This window comes from Macrobrachium nipponense, chromosome 15, assembly GCF_015104395.2.
Source record: "Macrobrachium nipponense isolate FS-2020 chromosome 15, ASM1510439v2, whole genome shotgun sequence".
NCBI classification, from domain to species: domain Eukaryota; kingdom Metazoa; phylum Arthropoda; class Malacostraca; order Decapoda; family Palaemonidae; genus Macrobrachium; species Macrobrachium nipponense.
The window spans coordinates 84,159,858-84,184,362 of record NC_087208.1 but is presented as its reverse complement, the minus strand read 5'-3'; the positions used below and the strand labels follow the sequence as shown (position 1 = coordinate 84,184,362).

The following is a 24,505-nucleotide window of genomic DNA, read 5'->3' as shown; positions in this document are numbered from 1 at the left end:
TTGAGGGAAGGATCCTGATTGGCTTCTGAAAGCTGCATGGGAGATTGACTTTCTCCTACAATGTTTTTCCCACGGCTGATTGACATCTGTGTCCCTGGTCCTTCAGGGTTCAGCAAGGTTCTTTCAGTATCAATGTCTACCTCAAAGTGTCCTTCAGGGTTCAGCAAGGTTCTTTCGGTATCAATGTCTACCTCAAAGTGTCCTTCAGGGTTCAGCAAGGTTCTTTCAGTATCAATGTCTACCTCAAAGTGTCCTTCAGGGTTCAGCAAGGTTCTTTCGGTATCAATGTCTACCTCAAAGTCTTTGAACACTTCACCTCTAGGTGATGATTCCTCTAATTCCTCCTCAGGATGTACCGGGGGGTAGTGGTGACTGATGTTATTGGGTTTTGGCCCAAATATGAAACATCAGAGAAGGGTTTAAATATATGCTTCCGGAGTTTAGCTGGATAGATATAATCTTCCCTTTCCTCACCTTTGCTAAACCTTAGGACCCATCGAGACAATCTAAAGCGAGCAGTTTCATCTTCAAAGCTTGCTTCCAAGAACACGCTACAATTCTCGTACATATCAGGAACAAATTTGCCCAGATCGTTACAAGGACTATGCCTATGGCAGGTGGTATGGGCAGTGCCCACTAGCAAAAATCGCACCCAGCAACCAGCTATGGCACATTTTAATTGAGGGTCATTTCTCAAGATGGCCCTGTAGTGAAGAAACCAAGTTGTTATTAGAAAATTTTTATATTAGTATAAATTATTTTTAATACTTGAAAACTGTAAATATTAACGAGTAATAGATATTTTATAAGTCAGTTTGACTACAAATGTACATTTCTAGTACATTCTGTAAATTATTTAGGCAACTCTACGTACTAACTCCGCACGGATTGTAAGGAACGGTCCCGTAAAAATAGAGGCCACTAGGGACTGGGGCATCTAATGTCACTTTTCTGTTTCTGATACTAGTCCCTGGGGTTAAACTCAAGCCCCCAACAACAATTGTTAAATTTCAAATATCAACTCAAATACTTTCAGAGAATTGTAATTTTCATATAAATACTCGATGCAGTTATTACCTAGATCTGCCTAAATTTGTGTTAACTCAAACGTTTTGAGGTTTAAATTACCTTTGAAAATGATTAAAATAATTTTCTCTCAATTCTATGTAAGGTTGTGTTTGATGGCATAAGTTTACTGGAGTTATAGCATTACTTGCTATGGATAAAAGATCGGCAAGGGCATATAGTACAGGCGGCCCGCGGTTAACGGCGCCATCACTCAACGGCGAATCGGTTTTATGGCGGTCGTCAAAAATATTCATTAAAAAAATAAGGCATTTTAAAGGTATCTTTACGGCACAAAATTTCAGTTAACAGCGCCGCTAGCGCCGTTGTCTAACGAGTTCATACATTTGTAGAAATGCCGTTCAGACCATAAAGGTTATGCAAATTATATTAACAAATTTTATGGAGAGTTATTACGTAGGTATTAGGGTAAAATATATGCCTCTGATGCTGTTCAATGCCGAAAATATCGAGTTACATAAGTGCAAATTTAGCTATGGATGTGTCGATTCATAAATGTTCATGCTTTTGTTTAAAATGTGTATGAAAATGTATTGCGTGAAAGGCATTTTTATTTCTGTACAGAAATATGATACAAAGGCAGCTTTTGAAACTGCCCTTCACGTTATCAAATACGATATTTTTCATGTTCTTTCTTGTAAGCCGCCGCCTGCCGCTCTTCCGAAAATATCGATTTAAAAAAAGTGCAAATTAGCGATCGATGTGTCGATTTTATAAATGTTTATGCTTTTATGTTTAAAATGTGTATGAAAATGTATTACGAATAGGGTATTTTAATTTCTGTGCAGAAATATGATAAAAAGGCAGCTTTTGAAACTCCCCTTCAAGTTATCGACTACGATGTTTTTTTCAAGTTCGTTCTTGTATGCCGCCGTCTGCCGCTCTTCCGAAAATATCGAGTTAAAAAGAGTGCAAATTTAGCGATCGATGTGTCGATTTTTCAAATGCTTATGCTTTTATGTTTAAAATGTGTATGAAAATATATTACGTAAAGGTATTTTCATTTTTGTACAGAAATAAGATACAAATTAAGGCAGCCTTTGTAACTACGCACTACGTTGTCAGGGGATGGTTTTTCATGTTCGTTCTTGTCCGCCAGTTCCGAAAAATGCATTGTGTTATTTTATTAATAATGCATCTTTTCCATAAATCCTTTAAAAAGTTATACATTATTTCACTGTATCCAAGAATATTGTATGTATTCTCATATTATTGTATTTTAAAATACTACGGCAAACTTAAGCCCGTATTCCGCGGAGCGGCCAATGTTGTGGTGTGAAATCAGCTGATGAATACGAGTTTGTTTCACCATAACGCAATTCTGAGCGAAATGCGAATGCTCTTGCTTCTAGTTAGCATAAACGAATATCTATATACTTGACTTATATGAGACAGTTATTTTTCCTTATACAGCGTGTTTTTAGGTGGAAATATTTATTGAATATGTCTCGTTGTGAATGTGAACTACTATTTTTTTCGTTAACAGATTACGTTTATTGCGTAAAAAATTACATGATTCCGTTCGCGATAATCCTTTATATCATCGTAATACGAACTTTACGTTATTTATCTTATATCGGCGTGAAACCCACAGTAAAATGTGTTCTTTCAAGCACAGTAGTTTTGATTAAAATGATTTTATCCCAATTTTATCTACAGTTGTGTGTGATGGCAGACGTTTACTGCAGTTTTATCCTTGTTGCCGATGTACAATAATAGTCATTAGCAGCTTGAACAGTTTTCTCAGCTTCAGTTATAACTAGGTTTAAATTTAACGGTATGTTTCCCGGTTGATCTTTAATCTACATTGATCTCTGATCTATAGCGAATAAAGTTATTACATTAAGATATCTCAGTTCTATTCTATACATAACGCCATTTATAACAAATACGGCAATGTTGCACTGTAGTACGATGATCGAAAACAAGCCAAACAGATGTTATCCAGTTCGGTTGTAGTACGTACTTGGAAAAAAAAAAAAGTCTTTTCTCGTTCGGTTGTTCATGGCTGTACACGTTCACGCAACGAGTATAACGTTAAAACCATACTTTCATCATTCTCTTTTGCTGTTATTGAACTTATGTAACTAGAAGATGGATAAAGTTAGGCCATTGTAATTTGATCTCTCATAAAATCGGACTATTGTAAGACTAATGATCGTAACCTGAACACTACAGCTACCTGTACACTGTATAAACTTTATTATATCTTTACATACTCTAGACACCCACATGTACTGTACAGTAAATTCTATAGTACTATACTGCATAAATATAATTTTACTTATTGCGCCGTTGTGGGATTACGGTGCCTTTGACTGGTCTAGAGTTTCGAAAGAAGGTGTGCGGCGGCCGTAGGCTTTAAAATCGCTCAGCGTCGAAAATCGCTTGGCGTCGGTAGCCAGGAACGGAACCCCTGCCGCTAACCGAGGGCCGCCTGTACTGCTAAATTTAATCTAAGTTTTAGCTGAAGTTGAGGAAAGAATGCTGATACGCTAACGACTATTACCATGCATCGGCAACGTGGATGAAACTTTCGCAAAATTCGGTATAGCACCATCAAACTCGACTGTAAACAAAATTTGAGAGAAATGTGTTTTAATCAAAACTATTGAGCATGAAAAGAACACATTTTACAGTTTTCACTCCAATAAAAGATAAATACGTAAAGCTCGCAGTATTCTGATGAGATAAAGTGAAAATATCGAACGGAATGTTGATTTTTGTTTACGCAATAAACATGCCCTCAGCGCCATCTACTAACGAAAAAATAACTGCGCCATCTACTAACAAAAAAAATAACTAAATTCCATTCACAAACGATACGTTTTCAAGTGATATTTCCACTAGAAAACACTTTGTATAACGTAAAATAACCTTGTCTAATATAAATACTACCTGTTTCCACTAATTCAACAGCTCTCGCCCTACCTGTTGGTGCATTCGGATCGCTGATCACACCCTCCCCCGAATAAGAGTATCTTGAGATTCATTTGCGCTAACTAGAGGCAAGAAAGTTGCTCTGATTTGAGTTCAACACGGCAAAACAAACTTACTTTGCAATCGCCCTCAGCTGATTTCCAAAACAAAACATTGATTGCTATGTTTGTATTATATAATACAAACAAATAGTAATATGAAAATACATATAATATTATTGGATGCTGTGAAGTAAAACAAAACTTTTTAAAATATCCATGGAAAAGATGCATATCTATTATGCTTCTATTTTATGATTATTACGTACTCGAATTTTATATCTCATGTAAGATGCGACCCCCTACAAATTAGCTCCAAAATTAGGGCTTCAAAAGTCACATGATACGTGAGTATATACGGTATACACATATTTACATATATGCACACAAATAGGCTAGGATACTAAATCATAGCAAAACAGACATTTTTGCTAAGCCTCGAATAGTTTGAGCATGTTACACTACTGATAAACTGGCCTACATAAAACCATCATACCAACACCAACCTTCATGTTAGGTTATTTTACCTTACAAGTAAATCAACACTTACTCTAAGCATAACTTAAAGTGATAATTCGAATTACAATTTCAGCATCCCATTCAACATGTTACTTAAAAACCACCACTTAACATGTAGCTCCAAGTTTGAGACTACCATTACATTTGGCACCTGTTGCCAATTTTACTAGCCTTAGAATACGTATTCTAGGCTAACAACTTTGATTAAAAGTGTTAGTAAGGGGTTCACTACTTAACACTAGGAATTATCCGGCTTGGTTTATTTCGGTCATACTAAATGTGGCAAAATAAAACTAAAAGGATGTAGCCTGTTTACCTACTTCTAGGTACTCACCACCAAATAATTAGGTAAATACTTAGGGTTATTTAATCATCTTTAAGATATACTACCTTGGGTTACAGGCTACTGATAATTGCCATTCCTAGTCTAAAATTATGTGTCCTAAAACGGCTAGGCTACGAGCTCATGTAGGCTACTGCCTCAGAAATTGTAGAAATCGTTATCTGAAAAGATTAACTAAATTAATAATAAAATATGGAATAGTTCTTTTGGCAAAAAAACTTCCTACAGAAAGTTATTTATAAACTTTTCGCGTTCGTAAAGGCTAGCCTGGAACGTGTCTCGCCGGTCACGTGTTCTAAACAATACTGGACGGGTAAACAAAACACTAGTTTTCTACTTCACAATAAAATTTTCTTGTTCCACAGTTTTTAACCTAACTGTTTTAACTAAATCTTAAAAATGAGCACTTAACTTTCAAATGTCGGCGATTCCATGATTGATTTCAATGAGAAAATCTCAAAATAGAGGAGCACTGGCAGTATAGTCTTTCATGTGTGATGACCAGAAAGAGTAATGGTTTGTGGTCTTTTGCCGGCCCGAACATGAAACAAGATGGCTGATGCGCATGCGAATAGTATAGTCACTTCTACAGGTTTTGACATAGGAAAACTGGGTACAGCTTTCGCTGAAGATGAGAAAAAATGCCTTCTTGATTTTTCAGTCAATTATACTCTATCACTTGTCATAGTGTTTATCATTATGGCATAATACCTGGCTAAAAGACCAGGCTAAAAGATATTTCTTTGATATTAGTCTGATCACCTTGGGGTGCTGGCGCACACAAGGGAGGGTAACTCCTTTGAGGATGAAACAGCAACTATGCTATCAAAAATACTGTTAATACAATAGAGGACACATCTATCAAACTTCATCAAAAAGTTCTCACACTCCATCAAACTTCAAATTTTATCTAGATATTCTTGGAGTAAAAAACCTATCATATCTTTACATCACTTGTTTCCGACTGTGGTTAATACACCCCCAAACAGGACATCATCAGCCTTTGTATCCTCCACTTCTGAGACAACTGATGCTCTGTCTTGATCTAGTGTGGAAAACTATAATCCAAAAACAATAACCTTGTAAGTCTTATGTGAGGATGCGTCTTATACTCCGGCAATTATGGTATCTTCCAAGACAGTCTTACAAAACAGATCAACTTCATTTAATTATCAAAATAAAACTAGCCCTACTCATCTCTCATCTGCAAGTCCACCTTACTACTCCCAATCAAATTTGAGCAACAATATTCAGTTTGTATTCTTACAGAAATAAGTAATTAACCTATACCTTTTGTTTTGGGGTTACTTTTTCCCAGTTATCGGCAGACTCAGTTAATGGCGAGACAAGCGCCATAAGATTGGGGATTTATGGCGCCATAATGCACTGAGTTTAGGTTATCGGCATCATAACATACCTGACAGAGGCACCATTAACTGGTTATTGGCACCTAACAAGTTTCAGTTAACGGCGGTTTTCGCTTAATGTCACCCACCAAGTTTCCGTTGGCGGTGGTTTTCACTTATAGTCGCCTACTAAGTTTCAGTTAATGGCAGTTTTTCACTTATCAGCGCCTACCAAGTTTCAGTTAAGGGCTGTTTACGCTTATCAGCACCCTGCCAAGAACGGAACCCCTGTTGACAACTGGGGACTACCTGTACCAAGTTTGTAAAACCTCTCTTACCTCATGCTCTTAAAACCTCTCTTACCTCATGCTCTTTAAAACCTCTCTTACCTCATGCTCTTTAAAACCTCTCTTCCCTCATGCTCTTTAAGCTTTTGGCCAACATTACTAGGACTCTTCAAACTTACTGATCTGTGCAATTCTGAGTTTGAAAAACTTCTCATCTCATGCTCTTTGAGCTTTCGAAATGTTATTAGGAAAATCTCCAACCCTACTAGGTTGTGCAATTCAGAACCTATAAAACCTCTCACCTAAAAGTTCTTTAAGACTCTTCAAAGTTACTGGTCTGTGCAGTTCAGTTTGCAAAACCTCTCACTTCATGTTCTTAAGGGTTTTTGACCAATGTTATTAAGAGACTCTCCAAACTTACTGGTCTGTGTATTTCCGAGTTTGCACAACCTCTCGCCTCATGTTCTTTAACATTCTCCAAACTTATCAGTATGTACAATTCCAAGGTTCACCTCATGTTCTTTAAGCTTCTGACTAATGTTATAAGAATTGTCAAACTTACTGATCTGTGCAATTCTTATTATGAAGAACCTCTCGCCTCGTGCTCTTTAAGCTCCTGGTCAATATTTTTAAGAGATGCTCCAAACTTACTGGTCTGTGTAATTCCTAGTCTGAAAAATCTTTCACCTCATGTTCTTTAAGCGTTTGACTAATGTTAGTAAGGGAATCTCCAAACTTACTGGCCTGTGCAATTCTTAGTTTGAGAAATCTAAAACTTCATGTTCTTTAAGCTCCTGACCAATATTTTTAAGAAACGCTCTAAACTCACTGGCCTGTGCAATTCTTAATTTGAAAAACCTCTCACCTCATGTTCTTTAAGCTTCTGACCAATATTTTTAAGAAACGCTCCAAACTTACTGGTCTGTGCAATTCCGTTTGCAAAACTTCTCACCTCATATTCCTTACACTTTTGACCAATGTTATTCAGACTCTCCAAACTTACTGGTCTGTGCAATTCCGAGTTTGCAAAACCTCTCACTTCATGTTCTTTAAGACTCTCCAAATTTATTGGTATGTGCAATTCCGAGTCTGAAAAACCTCCCACCTCACATTCTTTAAGTTTCTGACTCCTGTTAAAAGCAATTGAAAGCTTCCTGGTCTGTGCAGTTAATTTTGTAAAAACTCTCATCTCATGTTCTTTAAGACTCTCTAAACTTACTGTTCTCTCACTTCATGTTCTTTAGCTTTTGACCAATGTTACTGAGACACCCCAAACTTACTGGTCTGTGTAATTCATAGTTTGCAAAACTTCTTACCTCATGTTCTTTAAGCTTTTGACCAATGTTGTTGAGAGACTCTCCAAGCAGCTTTATGTGGGCAGCAACATCTATAGGTGTTCTCCCTGTGACTTTATATGTGATTGGTGGACTAGGATCAGCAGTTGAACTTGTTGTGTTTCGGTTACTTCTGCAAAATTGTTACAAGGTTAAAAAGAAGTATGTTGAATCTTTTTCAACAAAAACTAACAAATTAATTCTAAATTCAAAATTTTTTCATATTAAAAGAACCATTACCTATACAGAAAGTACATATATAACACAAACAAAACTTCTTTGTCTATAGTTATATTAATAACACAGCATAGAAAACAGAGCACTTGTCTTAACAACCACTGTTGAGCCATAGCAGATTTAACACCTCCAAAACAATTAAGAGCATCATATTTGGGCACAAATACCACAGAAATGCAATACAAATGTGGGAAAACAGTCAAATAAAGATCATCCTCATATTCACTTACCACCATAGCCTATGGAGAAGGATAATACAGGCAGTCCCTCGCTTATGACGGGGGTTCTGCTCTGAGCCGAAAGTTGCCGAGGCAGGAAAATCGTCAAAAATCCTAAGAAAACCTTACTCTTAATGCTTTTGGGTGTATTAAAAGCTAAGTAAAATGCATTTTTATTGGATTTTTTCATAAAAAGAAAACCTTCAAATATTGATTATTTTGCATTTTTGAGTCATACTTCTGTCAGATCCCTGGAATGTGTTGTAAACCTGGAAAAGCGTTGTAACCTTGGAGCGTCGTAAGCCGAACCCTTCATAAGCCAGGGACTGCCTGTACATCCCCTGGGCAACAGTATGGGAGACATGACACAACCACCCATCCCCGGCAAACTGGTTTGTCCGCCCTGGGTGGGGTTGGGGGTGGGGTAGGTAGGGGAACGGGAGGGTAGGGGAGACATCCTCTGTCCTCCTGCAAACCTGTTTGTCAGCCCCAGGTGGGGGCAGGGTAGGTAGGGGATCATGAAGGTAGGGGCGACAGAAGCCCCAGGTTTCAGCACGTGTAGCATGCGCCAACAAGCTCGTTGCATTAATAATCCTCAATCTAACTGTGATTTGCTCCTCAAAGTCTTTGATAATTTTTGGGCAGTTTTTAAAGTGCTAAGACAACTAACATTATAGTAATGGAATTTTAACACTTACCACTGCTTATGGAAATCCACAGAGTAATCATGCAAACCATAGGTTTACTTCCCAGCAGATACTGATAGAAATGGCAACATAATATTATGGCCCTTCTGCCCAGAACTAAGCAACTTGCTATGAATCAACCTAAAACTTAATCATTCACTAAAAATAAGACTTTGTCATCGCATATCATTAACTGAAACAATATTTCCTAAATCTAAATAAAGATACGAAACCTATAAAATGCAGACCATAAAATGTTCCATTTTCTTAAAATTACAGCATGACTATTAGAGGGTTTATAAAAAGGAGCTAGTACATTGCTCATTCATGAAATAACAAATATAACTCAATTTCCTTTAAAAAATTTATAGACAACACAAAACGTAACCCTGAATTCCAAATTATTATTAATTATTATTATTATTTTTTTTTTTTTGCTCTATCACAGTCCTCCAATTCGACTGGGTGGTATTTATAGTGTGGGGTTCCGAGTTGCATCCTGCCTCCTTAGGAGTCCATTACTTTTCTTACTATGTGCGCAGTTTCTATGATCACACTCTTCTGCATGAGTCCTGGAGCTACTTCAGCCTCTAGTTTTTCCAGATTCCTTTTCAGGGATCTTGGGATCGTGCCTAGTGTTCCTATGATTAAGGGTACAATTTCCACTGGCATATCCCATATCCTTCTTATTTCTATTTTCAGGTCTTGATACTTGTCCATTTTTTCCCTTTCTTTCTCTTCAACTCTGGTGTCCCATGGTATTGCGACATCAATGAGTGATACTTTCTTCTTGATTTTGTCAATCAACATCACGTCTGGTCTATTTGCACGTATCACCCTATCTGTTCTGATACCATAGTCCCAGAGGATCTTTGCCTGATCGTTTTCTATCACTTCCTAAGGTTTGTGTTCGTACCACTTATTACAGGGGGTCCTCGAGTTACGACGTTGATCCGTTCTTAAGATGCGTCGTAACACGATTTTCAGCGTAAGTCGGAACATTAAAAAATACCATATGATTTAATGTAAATACCTATCAATAACAACGAGAGAACAATTCCTTACCTTTATTAATTTGATTGGCTTGCACACTGGAGAGGAAGCTGCGGTGCTGGAGAGACTGGGGGAGGTTAGTGAAGAGAAAAAGAACCTCCAGAAGATGCTGGAGATGCTGAGGCAGGTGATTCTTGAGGTGAGGCAGAACATACTACTGGAGATGCTGAGGCAGGTGATTCTTGAGGTGAGGCAGAACATACTACTGGAGATGCTGGGGCAGGTGAGTCTTTAGGTGAGGCAGAACCTACAAAAGGTGCTGGAGATGCTGGGGCAGGTGAGTCTGGGTTAGCAGAACATTCAGAAGGTGCTGGAGATTGTGGGGCAGGCGAGTCTGGATTAGCAGAGGCAGCTGAGGTAGAGGGTACAGGATCTCTTGCAGGCCTCTCTACCTTCTTAAAATACTGCTCCAGGTTAGTCTGAACAGAGAGCGACCTCTTTTCATCCAAGATCTCCTTGTAACACTGCATCAAATCCATGACGCCTCTGGAAACCCTAGTGAACCTGTCCAAGTTGGGATCCTGAGCCTCAAAAGTTGACAACGCTTGCTGCAACTCTGCAAAACCTCTTGTCAAGTCCTGCCTTGTGAAAGCCTTAGGCTCTGGGGTGGGTGCTTCTTCTTCTTCCTCTATCATCTGCTTCTCCAGTTGTATCAGGTCCTCAGCAGATAACTCCTCGCCATGAGACTCCAGCAGCTCTGTAACATCATCAACCTCCATCTCCAAATTGATTTCCCTACTCAGGGCAACAACGTTCTTGACAACTTGCTGAACTGTGTCCTCAAACCCATGGAAATCATTCACAAATTGAGGACAAATTTTCTTCCAGACACCATTCATGTTTGTTTGCTTAACCTCCTCCCAGGAATTAGCAATGTTCTTTACAGCATCAAGGATGTTGTAGGATTTCCAAAAGTCCTTCAGAGTCAAGTCCTTCTTGGTTTCAGTTGCCTGTAAAGCCATAGCAATTGTCCTTCGTAGGTAGTAGGCCTTGAACGAAGCAATCACTCCTTGGTCCATAGGCTGTAAAAGGGCCGTGGTATTAGGTGGAAGGTAAACCACCTTGACATTAGGGTTGAAGTCTCCCAGCTGGGCAGGGTGTCCAGGGGCATTGTCCAGCACTAGCAACACCTTAAAGGGGATACCCTTGGAGGCGCAATACCGCTCCACACTTGGAACAAAATGGTTTACGAACCAGTCCTCAAACACTGCAAGTGTCACCCATGCCTTCTTGTTGGACTTCCAAATTAATGGTAGTTGACCCTTCCAAATGCCCTTGAGTGCCCTTGGATTTTCAGCCTGATACACCAACAAGGGCTTCAGTTTGAAGTCGCCAGCAGCATTACCCCCAAGAAGTAAAGTTAGCCTCTCCTTGCTGGCTTTATGACCGGGTGCTGACTTCTCCTCCTTAGCGATGTAAGTGCGGTTAGGCATACGCTTCCAAAACAAACCTGTCTCGTCTACGTTAAACACTTGCTGAGCAGAATAACCCCCCTCCTTAATTATCTCAGACAACGCTTTAGGAAATTCACTCGCTGCTTTCTCATCCCCACTAGCAGCTTCACCTTGCACTTTAAGGTTATGGTAATTGGCCCGAGCCTTAAATCGCATAAACCAACCCCTACTAGCCACAAACTCTTCACTTTCACTTCCCTCCCCCTTTTCTTTTTTCAACACTTCAAACAATCTTTTCGCCTTCTCCTGAATCACCATAAGGCTGACTGGGATACGCCGTTGATTTTGGTCTTCCAACCAAAGCACCAATAACCTTTCCATTTCAATTATTAGACCACTACGCTGCTTAGTTATCACTGTCGCTTTCATAGGAGCAGATCCTTTCACATGTTCAACGATGCACTCTTTATCTTTGATAATGGTAGCAACGGTCGAACGGCTAAGGCCAAGCGAGCGGCCAATGTTTGTTGGCGTTTCTCCCTTCTCAGATCGCTTTATAATGTCCACTTTAATTTCCATGGTGATGGCCTTTCTTTTCTTCGATGCACTACCATCAGAAGAGTCCGCCTTGCGCTTGGGAGCCATAACAAAGAGCAAAAAGTTACAAAAACGATACAACACGAGGGAGAGAGAGGCAGTGTAAACAACCAAAATGGCGTATGGGCGAGGAATGAGCGTAGCGAAGCGACGCCGTCCTATCCCCCACAAAGCGCATTCTCCCGCCGTGCGCCCGGAACTAGTTCGCGTTTGTTTACGTCGCTTACGACGCTAAACCGCGTAAGATGGAACGACGCAAAATATTATTTTTTATATTTTTATGGGGGCGCGTTCGTAACCACGAAACATTGTAAGTCGAAACCGGCGTAACCCGAGGACTTACTGTACTGCAAGGTAGCTGGTGTTTCTTGCACAGGCTCCAGTGAAGGGCTTTTGCCACTGAATCATGCCTCTTTTTGTACTGGTTCTGTGCAAGTGCCGGACATTCGCTTGCTATGTGGTTTATGGTTTCATTTTTCGTATTGCACTTCCTACATATGGGAGAGATGTTATTTCCGTCTATCGTTCTTTGAACATATCTGGTTCTTAGGGCCTGATCTTGTGCCACTGTTATCATTCCTTCAGTTTCCTTCTTGAGCTCTCCCCTCAGTAGCCATTGCCATGTGTCATCGCTGGCTAGTTCTTTAGTCTGTCTCATGTATTGTCCGTGCATTGGTTTGTTGTACCAGTCCTCTGTTCTGTTTGTCAATCTCCTGTCTCTGTATATTTTTGGGTCTTCGTCTACTTTTATCAGTCCTTCTTCCCATGCACTCTTGAGCCACTTATCATTATCATTATTACTATTATTATTATTATTATTATTATTATTATTATTACAGTAATACCTCAATCTTACTTGATTTGAGTTGTGGGAATTCACAATAACATGAACTTTTCATTGGAACCTAACCATCATATGCAAGTATTTCACAGTCACACGAACGCAAACACAACATTTTCGAATCCTGGAGAAACCCTGCAAAGGTGTTTGTTCAATTTTTTTTTATGAAATTTATAAGTTTTCAAGCTTTTTGTGAGAATGAAATATCATTAAATAAAAAAAAAGTTCCCTCTCTCTCTCTCTTTTTCACTGAGACAAGAAAAGTTTTATGATGCATGTAGTATGTACTATGTTCATTAATAGTTTCAAATATTTTAATAATAATAATAATAATAATAATAATAATAAATAATAATAATATAACTAATTACAAAATTCGTGACAGTATTCTAAAGAAATAACTTTTCCATTTCACTTTTAAGTAAGAACAACTTTTCTCTCTCTCTCTCTCTCACTGAGATGAAAGAATTTTTTTGGTATATCTACTATCTACTATAGGTTTAATAATAATAATAATAATAATATACTGTAATAACAAAATGATGCATATAAAAGAATTCTTCCCCCATCTTTCTTTTCAACTCCACAGAAGCTTGAAGTCTAGAGCTGTCAAATATGTCAAGTAATGTAACAGGAGGGAAAGCATTGCCAGATTAGCGATCAATGATTTTTATGTAATTCTCTCTCTCTCTCTCTCTCTCTCTCTCTCTCTCTCTCTCTCTCTCTCTCTCTCTCTCTCTCTCTCTCTCTAGTAGGGGTAGTGTAGATATTTTACCAACTTTCATTTAAAAGTTGGCTTAATATTTATGTAAAGACTACTCTCTCTCTCTCTCTCTCTCTCTCTCTCTCATCTCTCTCTCTCTCTCTCTCTCTCCCTCTCTCTCTCATCTATGTAGTGTATGTAGATATTTTTTAACGTGGTCTTTTTTTATTTTTTACTGTTACCTTCCAGAACTGTATACGCCGTTCTAAAACAGACATAACTAAAGTGATACTATTAGTCTGAATAAAAAGAACTGTTTGTTCATAGAAAGTAATTTCAAAAACAAAGAGAAATAGACAGAGCAAAGAATTTCTTAAAAGTGGTTGAGACTTCTAAAAATAGATTGGTTGGTTGGAAGGGTGAGATAGTTTGTACAGTGTTCCCCCCGTATTCGCGGGGAATGCGTACCAGACCCCCCCGTGAATAGTTAGAATCCGCGAATGTTTGGAACCCCTATAAAAACGCTAAAAACCGCCTATTTTGTTAGTTAAAACTTAAGAAAAACCACTAAAAATGTTCATACTTGGTTTTTTTAATAGTTTTATCACAAAAAGTGCATTTTATGATGAAATTGATCACAAAAACCAGGAATTTGTGGATATTTCTCATAGAAAAATACCGCGAATGCGCGAATTTTCCGCGAATAATGCGGGGAAACATTCCCGAGAGAAATCCGCGAATGTGTGAGTCCGCGAATCCGGAGAACGCGAATACGGGGGGTCCACTGTATACTTAACTGTCTAAGGATTGTTATTCTCTGAAGTAATATTCATATAACTGTTATGCTAATTATTGCTGTAATAGTTCTTAACTGCTTTTGCTGTTAACTATCATAATTACTGTTTACTCCCTGTATATACTATTCTCAGTATTCAGTACTGAACTGTATCTTGTACTGTGACGTTTGGATAATAAATACCAAGAGGAACCACTGTGTTTGTCAAACCATGACTGGTGGCAGCAAGTCAGAATCCACGCCTACCGAACATAACGCTGTTGCAAAGGAGATTATGCTGAGTGTGTCTTTCGGGGATGATGTGTCTCCAATGTCTTGGCAGTCCTTTTCATCACATTTCTCTTTAGTCAAGCAAGCAAACTTACTACGAGAGGTACCATCTTGGCGCGACGCAGGATATCGGGCCCTCATGCTGAGATTACAATTTAGGGGACCAACAGCCAACTATGTGGAGCAACACAGGCATTACAGGACCCTGAGTGGGGTAAGGACGATGTTGCAATTATGGACAGACTTGCGCAGCGTATTTTAACGGCGGATGCAATTGAAGTAAGGATTCTGAGGTTTGAGGAATCTATACAGTTGCAGGGAGAGAGTCTGAGTGATTATATGACTCGTTTGCAATTGTTGGCAGGTCAAGCATTTGCTAAAGAACCAGCTGATATTGTACGGAAGCGTGTTGTATGGCGATTTATCTCGGGGTTGCACGATGCAGATGTTCGATCCCAATTGATTAGAGAGAAGTAGATGGAGTCAGAGGAGACTGCCAAGTCATATGATGAGGTGGTGAAAATTGCATTGGCAGCGTTGTCTACTAAATGAGCAACTAAAGCAACAGGACCTAGGAATCCCAGTGTCCATGTGAATCAAACTGAGGGTACGTCCAATGTTTGTTTGATGGAGGACACACCGGAAACTATGGAGGTTGCAACTGTACAAGGAAATGCTGGATCATGGGGCAGCAAGAAGAGGGAATCCTGTTCTTCTTGTAAATTTAAGTGCTATTATTGTAAAATGACACATGTGGGTGGATGGAAAGCATGTGCACGAAGGAGAGATGAAAATCCTGCTTGGTACCCTCCCCCCCCAGGTTCAAAGAAGAAATTTTCAGTGAGGACTGCTCCACACGGGAGCTTGGAGCAGTCTGTACAAATGAATTCTACTTCCGCTTTCCAACGCACTGTGGCTTTGGTGCAGCCAAAGGTGAAGGGTCAAATGAGATATCGGCATGTGCTCTCCAGCCGAGCAGCAACTCGGGTATTGAAAAATATTACAAATTACGTTACTGTGGAGATGATGAAAACTAAGTATAATGCTTTGGTGGACACCGGAAGTGATTATTCTTTAGTTTCTGAGGATATCTTGAATGATGCTCAGAAATCTCGTCAGCTCGAGTAATATTACAGCTTGCGGAGCGAGCAGTGAAGAACTTCAAATTGAGGGAGAAATTCTGATGGATGTAAAGCTAGGCAAAACCATAGTGAGACAACATAGGTTCATTGTGGTATCTATACTTGTTACTAGAGTGATACTTGGGATGGACTTGTGGATAAAACTTGGCACAGTCACTCTAGATTTGACAAAAAGGAGGTTGCGAGTGGATTCAATAAATTTATCATTGCCATTGAATACTGGGGAAAGGACACAATCACATAAATCATGCTCTGATGGAGTGGTGAAGCTCATTGTTAGAGCTGAGAATGCAGTTGTGATACCTCCTAGGACAGAATTATTTATATGCTGCTCAGCTGATGGGATGGTTCCAGATGAGCAGTATCTGTTGTGTCCCCGACACCCTGAGGGTTCTCCGGTTGCCCCTCCTCATTGCTGCATCCAAGGTTCAATCAAGAAGAAAATGTATGAGAGAGTTGCAAATGTATCGGATAAACACGAAACTGTGCAGAGTGGAGAGGAGAACGGGGAACTAGAGCCCAGTGTGGTAGGATACGATGGCAACCATAGCCTTTTAAGTTCAATTGAGGGGAAAAGAGGAAATTTCATCGTTGGAGAGTCTCTTACTTTTGAGCAGAAAGAGGAAATGGACAAGGTACTTCATGAGTTCAAGAATGTTTTCTATAATGGAGGCCCAATGCCGCTGGTACAGGTAGGGGTGGAGCACACAATCAGAGTTAACCCAGATTCAGCACCAATAGCAAATAGACCGCGGCGGTTGTCACTTGCTTTGGAGGCAGAAATCAAGAAGGAGCTAAGCAAACTTCAGGATATGGGTGTAATAAAGAAATCATGTAGCCCTTGGGCAGCTCCTATTGTTTGCGCTCGTCGAGCTGATGGAAGCCTTCGGTTGGCTATTGATTATAGGGGAGTAAATAGCGTGTCCCAGCCAGCAACATTGCATCCAATTCCTGTGGTCGAGGATCTTCTTGATAGACTTGGTCAGGCAAAATACTTTTCAGTGCTTGATGCAAAGTCTGGATACCATCAGATGCCTCTTCGGAAGGAGGATTGTGAGGTCTCGGCCTTTGTAGTCCCATGGGGGCAGTTTGAATGGCATGGTCTGAAATGGGGCAGGTTATACGTTTCAACAGATGATGGCTACAATACTCAGTGATTGCAACTATACGGATGCATTGTGTTATCTCGACGACATACTGGTCTGGGGTTCAACATGGAAAGAACACATAGCAAGGCTCAGAAATGTGTTGAGCAGGATTCTTGATGTTGGTCTTGCGCTAGCCCCGAATAAGTGTAAATTTGGGGTTCATGAAGTGGAGTATCTGGGTTCCGTGGTTGGTGATGGCATGCTTCGCATTAGTGAGCAAAGAGTTCATCAACTGAGGGATCTTCCTAGGCCTTTGACATTCAGGCAGTTGTGTCAGGCCATTGGGGCATTTTCTTATGTGCAAAAATGGATTCCAGGGATGTCACAGACTGCTAAGCCCCTGTATGAGGCTTTGGAAAAAAACCCACACCAGAAATTGCATTGGTCGGTCGAGATGGTTGAGGCTTTTGAGAGGCTTAAAAACCAGGTAGCAAATGCTGTGGCACTCCATCTTCCTGACTATAGTAAACAGTTCGTTCTGATTACTGATGCAAGTGATGTTGGAGCAGGAGCAATGTTAGCCAACAAGTCAGCATCCAAGGAACTGTTACCAATTGCCTTTTACCACCATACATTCTCCAAATCCGAGCAGAGGTATTTAACGCGGAAAAGGAATTACTGGCAGTTATCCTGGCAATAATGAGGTTTCGGATGTACCTCTCCTCTGCACCGTTCGATCTGATAACGGACCATCAGGCATTAAGATGGCTAAATACCCTGGATATTAGAGAAGAGAGAGGACGTCGAGGGAGATGGATTGAAACAATTCAGCAGTCTGACATAAATCCAATTCATAAAAGTGGTCGCAGTGCTGTGATGTCCATGGCTGATTATCTGTCAAGAGTTGGTGCTGATGGAAATCTGGTATCGCATATTGCAAGTATTGTCCCTAAACAGTTGCCGAAGAAACTTAGCGATAATTAATGAAACATTCATCATTTCACTTAGAGAATCCATTTATACTGTGCTTAGACTTGATGTAAAAACTGCAGTCTCTCTCTCTCTCTCTCTCTCTCTCTCTCTCTCTCTCTCTCTCTCTCTCTCTCTCTCTCTCTCTTTCTAAAACAGTATACATACATACTCCTTTAATAAAAAACAAAAACAGCAAAATATTTATGAAACATTATTTCACTTACAGAATCCATTTTAACAAAAAATACAGTAACTAGTATATTTTAATGAAAAAACACAGTAATTAGTGAATACAGTGTTGCTCTACGAAAAAAAAGCGAATTAGTGATAATTTTAGATTTTGCCCAAAGAAAAATCTGCAATTAGTGAATGTTCCCCGTGAAAAGTGATAAAGTGTTCCAAAAAAATCAGCGGAAATGTGAAATGCATAAAAGTGGGAAAAATACTAGACTACCCACGGACACAGGGGAAGGCTACAACTCCAAATCTGTCAGTCTCCCATACAAATGAATGGTATGTTAAGAGTTGTATGAGACCACCTTCTTCCTGAGAGAGAGCATGCCAGAAAACTCATCCTCCAGATAGCCTACAGCTATTCTCTCCCCTACACCAGGGGGTTTTCCAGTAAAATATGTTGAGTAAGAAGTCTCAAAGGAGAAGCTACCCCCTTATGCATAGCAACAACAGATGGAAGAATGGAAGGAGGAGGGAAGATGCCAAAGAGCTCTCTCAGTGTTGTAGGAGGCATGTTTCTCTCTGAAGAGCAGGGGAAAATTTCTTCAGCTCCCCCCTCCTTTATACGATAATCAGTTGGTCACTCTCGTCCTCCTGGACAAGGACTGTTAGTGTTGCAAGTGTTCCCTACAGGCTTAAGCAAGTGATTGATCGGTTTGATCTATTTCCATCCTCACAATCAATCAAAAAGTAAATCCAAAAAGGTAAGAAAATATTCAATAATTGATTTGTGCAATAAGAATGACAGCAGAGAGCCAGGAGAGATGCCTGTACGTAGCTACTTGACAAAGGGCAGTATCAATATGTAGTGTAGACCAACAGGTGGTGGCTACCTTGCTAGTTTACTAGTACCTTGTCCATATGTCTGAATCATGGCCATTTCCAGCTCACACTTGAGGCTATTCCTTTGTAAAGAACAAAGGTTTTAATTTGTGTAGGAACAAATCACTGTAGATTTCATAAACTAAAATTATATTGTATTATTATTCATGTAATCCCATTTTTGTGACTCTTACCTCTAGTTTAATTACATCAAAGGTAGCACAAAATAAGGGATACTTTTGTCTGCTTATAAATCACTGATGATGACAAGTTATTTTATATTTCAAATGCATTCACTTAATACAGTTAGTAAACATTCACAAACTATCACAATGGATGCACAAGACATCTAGCAATAACACGATGATGCTGATCAAACCTTGAGGTACTGAATAAGGGTAATAAAGGATGCATATGTTTGAAAAGGTGCCGCAAAACGAAATAGGACATAAGGGATACCCTTCCTATGGTACTGAAAATGTAGATACTGAAGTACCATGATTGGTTAAAGGGTGCAGCACAAAACATCTAGGGAACCAGCTGACATATATGAAATAGATGATCAAAACTGCTCAATTCATAGCCACTCTGACAGGCTCATATACTAATGAGTATGTTATTATCGACTTTCTAGCCTGATGGTAGACAATATGAGATTGAACTACAATTATACTTTGACTGTTGCTGATCAATCAAAATCAAGATTTAACCATCCTTAAATTATATAACACATTATGATCCTCATCCCCAAGACAGTCATAGCCTAAACTCATTCACTTTCTCAATGGAATCAAAATACCACAAGGAAGAATAAATATATAATTAGCTCCTTAATTCCTAAAAGACAACATATTAGACCAACAAAATCTGAAAAAAAAGACACAAGAGGACCCTTGATAGAACCTGGCATTTGGAACTTACTTAGAAGTAGAAACTGGTGTTTTGGTTGGTGGTACTGCTATGGCCTGGCTTGTTTCAGCAGGCTTTGAAGAACGAATAGCTTGCTGTGGCTTAACACCTCCCTTATTGATCAAGTTGCTGCGTGCTATGTTTCCTGGTTGTTTTGCAGCTTTCCCAGTGCTAATCATAGAACCTTTCTGGTTGCCCTTAGCTGCAAGTCTTTTGGCTCGTCTTTTCCAATTCTGCAAATGAGTTGATACAATTGCATACTGCACAGTAAGCTAATTAAACACTTCAATCTGTAAAACAAATCCACCTGAATAATTATTTATCCCAATATAAAAGGAGACATTACAAAGTTGCCCACTTTAAGGCAACAAGGTTTATGTATTTACTATTAAAATTGTTTTGGTTGAGAACAAGTTTCCCAAATACTGTAGTGTTCGTGCTTCAAGATTTGACTCTTAATTCAGTGTTACTGTGCTTCTTACATTAAAGTGGTGCACTGACAGTGGACTATGATATCATCAGCACTATTGCAAATTAATTCAACCAGACCCTGAGCCTCATTTCTTGGCTCATATGGATGGATTGAAGGATGCTTTTAAGTGCATTGGAGATAGAAACTGGGATTCTATAATGAATTTGTTAAAAATTTGTACAGTAATAAGGAAATGGATACCCACTAACAATACAGTGGCACTTCAACTTAAAAGACCTAAACTTACCAGATTTTGTCACTTACTGGATGCAACTGAGTCAAGCAAGAAATAAATTATACTATATAAACTTCAGTGCTCCCCAACTTTTTCACTGGGATAAGTTCCAGAACCCAGCGTGGAAATGCAAAATCTGTAAAAATGCAAAATCCTCTCTTAAAAATGCTTATATCTTCTTATAACTGCCAAACATCCCGTACATCTTAAAACTAAAATGCTTATAACTGTCTATTTTAACAGTACACTACCTAATTTATATAAAAACGTGAATTCGTGACAATTTTTGAAATATGGTGTCCATAGAAAAATGTGCAAATTGGTGCAAGTTCCCACGTAAAAGTGAAAGATATGTTCCATAAAAACATGCAATAAAGTGAAGCGTGATAAAGTGAAGAATAAAAAAGTGGGGTCCACTGTAGTATATACAGTAGGGCCTCGATAATCGCAGGGGATAGGGCCTAGAACCTCCCGTGATACGTAAATACCAGTGCTATCCTGGTACCTCCCATCAAAAATTGCTTAAAACTGCCTACTTTAATAATTAACCCACCCAAGACCAAAATTCCAATGTTTATAACTGCCTACTTTAGTTCAAACACCAAATATGTCTTCAACTATCACCTTAAATTAAATTCAAGACAGTTTCAAAGTTCTTTTACAACATTAGCCTTAAAAACATATGTAGTATACGTACTACTGTACATATGTAGCCTACTAGTCCATGGATTACAGCTAGAAGCCTACATAAGCATGTGTTATTACGTACTCACGTGGGCCTCTTTTCTTATACAAGGTAAGAGAAATCACATGGGTAATCATCAACGATCTATGTTGATAAAGATGGCGACGATTGTGCAGTGCAATCAGATGAATAATAAAGATAATGTTACCAGCAGCATGCAGCAAAACATCTCTTCCCTTCTTCATAACAAGTTAATATATTACACGTAATAACCATCTGACGTTTAGGCTTCTTTCCCATAAGAGTAAAAGAATCAGGGCTTTTGGATGCCTCATAATTAACTCATTTATATGGGTACAATTTAAAGAACACTGCAAACATAAACAAAACGTGGGTAGGCCAGTGTTGCCAAATGGGAATGGCAATTTCTTGCTAGATTTTGCTCCATAAAGTGCTAAAAAATTCACATCATACACAATAATGCCACCCAGCCAATTTCAACTGGTTGCTCTCTTTTTCGATTCAAACATGTTTCTAACATACACAGTGTAATTGTACTGTCGGCCAAAAAACTCGTGGCAGAGCTTCATAATTTTTCATTCACTTATCGATTTTTCTTTTCAAAGATGGAAGAAATCATATGTAATGACGTTAAAAACAGTCACTGATATCTTTAGAACTTTGTTGTTATTGTGTAAAACTATTTTCCATATAGCAAAATTGACATGAATGAAACGAAGTGATAAAAAACGTCATATCACAACCATAGATATACATTACCAAATAGGAGACACCTATCACTAGTAGTATCGCATAAACAGTCCCTCAATTATCATTTCAATATTAAGTTGAAGGTAGCTGAACTATTCCATTTGTTACATTTTACAGAAAACATTGGAATCTCACAAAATGCTATCATATTTAAAAACAAAAAGAAAAAATAACGATATCCTAACAGTGTGAACCAGGCCACCTCACTCTATTGCTTTTGATGTAGTTATGTGCACGGGAATCTAATGTCAATGTGTCATTTATCGGTCTAAGAAACATCCCTCGATGAGCGAGAGACAATTATTGCACTGCACTCGGTGCAAGTTCCTATTGGAGAGATATCATGAAAGCTTAATAAACCGGAGAGAATCATACATAGATGAATCAAATTGTTTAAAGAATGGCAAAATTTAGAACATGGGCCTAGAGGTGGAACCCCTCAAAGCACCACAAGAAAGCAAGTCAATACAGTAGTGTAAACGTTGCTGAGCAACATTCATTTGTGAATTTTGAATTCCAGTGCATCGTCACGACATTGCTGAACCAGGAACCATGACTAGCTCTACGCTTATGACTGGTGTCTGATGAATACTTTAGTTGGAGAGGAAGAGATTTTTAAATCTACACTTGAAATCTTTGATAGGTGTCTAATGAATAAGTCTAATGAATAAGCAAACATATCTTTGATGGATGAGAGATTCAGTTAGGCTTACTCTTTTTTGTTTTGTTTTTTATCGGTGGCCAGTGAATACCACCGGATAGGGAGGGAAACAGTTTCAATGATGCATGCATTTTCTTTCTTCAAAACCTAAAGAATACATTTTATTGGGAGATACTTTATCAACATCGGCCTAATCCCTCCATCACTCCTAGACGCCACCTCCGCTCTCTTCTACATCTCAGTCCCACAGTCTAAACAAAATATTTTTAGCTGGAACTTAAAATCATACACTTAGCTTTCACTTAGATGCTTCCATGATCCTCAGTAATCAAATCAATAAGCAAAGAGCTAAATTTACAGAGTTCTCGTTTCAGATTACCAACCAGTGAAAGGAATGGCCTTTTAGTCCGTTTTTGGTCTTATGTAAACAGTATGACGGCAAATATGCGCATAACCACTTCTTCCTGGTTTTAACGTAGGTACACTGGCTTTAGCATTCGCTGAGGATAAGAGAAAGTGCCCTCTTGTCCAGAGTCCATTTATACTCTCAAGTGTTTTCATGTTTATCATTATGACACAATACCTGGCCACAAGACCAGCTAAAAGATCATTCTTTGACATTAGTCTGGTCACCATGGAGCTCAGGATAGACCATGTAAGGGTAACTCCTTGAGGCCAAGCCGGCGACTACACTATCAAAATAGGTAATTATAAAATTGTGCATACAATTCACAATTTACAACTTGAAAATGTGCTTGTCATTATATCAATCTTCAGAAATACATTACTGATGGTTTTCACAGAAGTAAGCATAATTTTTTCAAACCAGTAAAACTTGAGAACTAAGTAACTCCTATATTCCTTCCTGATAAAATTCTGGGCAGATGATTATGATTTTTTTCTTTTTACAACAGGAAAGAATAAGCAAAAACTAAAACCCAACAGATTACAAACACAGTGTAACACAAATGATTCAATCTAAAATTAGGGGCAGAAATTTGAGAAAAAATTACAAATTGAACATTACTGGATGAATAAAGCTATATAAAAAAAATTTATTATTGTGCCTGATTATTATTCCATTCTTTTTTTCTATTCTACAGTTTTACAAATAAAACTATCAAGTCCCATTTCTAAACTCTCACTGGACTTTCTCAAAAGGATTCATTCTTATACAAAAGGGGAAAATCAAATTAAGGTCACTTTTAAAAAGTTAGACAGCTAAGTAAAATGACACTGAAAGGAAGGAATGGATAAAATATCAGTGATAAAATAGAAGACAGAAAACAAAGTAGTTATAGACTGAAAGGACACATCAAAGAAAGTTAACTGCTTTTTACAGTATGGTTTACAAGACAACCTAGAAGTGATAATTTCCTACAAGGAGTAACCCCAAGAGGTATACAACAGTTCATTTAGAAAGTAAAATTTCCTAATTATAAAAACTTACATATTTTTGTGACGTAGGAACCAGAGCCCAAAGTTCTCCCAACCTTTTATTCACAGCAGAAAAATCTGAAAAGAAACAATGAATCTGAGCATCTTTGGAAAATACTCTAGACAGCATGAAATTATACCATCTTTTGCAATTTTTTGTACAAACTGCCAAAAAAATTATGTATGTCATCATTCTTAAAAAAATAATTGAAATCTTCCCGGCTATTATCCCAGAACATGAAAATATCATCTGCATATCTAAGCCACATCATATTGCAGGATTTGAGAGACAACAAAATTTCTGTTTTGATATATTCCACGTACGGGTTTGTTAGAAGGGGGACGGGACTGCCCATGCTACAGCCAATTTGTGAACAGTGTAACAGTGG

At 38.6% G+C, this 24,505-nt stretch overlaps 1 protein-coding gene across 2 annotated transcripts in view; it reads right to left on the bottom strand.

Moving 5' to 3' along the window:
- LOC135195091 (HMG domain-containing protein 4-like) overlaps positions 1–24,505 on the bottom strand; it is a 119,313-nt gene that overhangs the window by 15,126 nt on the left and 79,682 nt on the right. For both annotated transcript variants that reach the window (XM_064221470.1, XM_064221469.1), the window contains exons 5-7: positions 24,130–24,194; positions 19,868–20,088; positions 7,876–8,026 (exon numbers count right to left, since the gene is read on the bottom strand). In XM_064221470.1, coding sequence (XP_064077540.1) covers positions 7,876–8,026; positions 19,868–20,088; positions 24,130–24,194 — 437 coding nt within the window. The remainder of the gene's footprint in view (positions 1–7,875; positions 8,027–19,867; positions 20,089–24,129; positions 24,195–24,505) is intronic.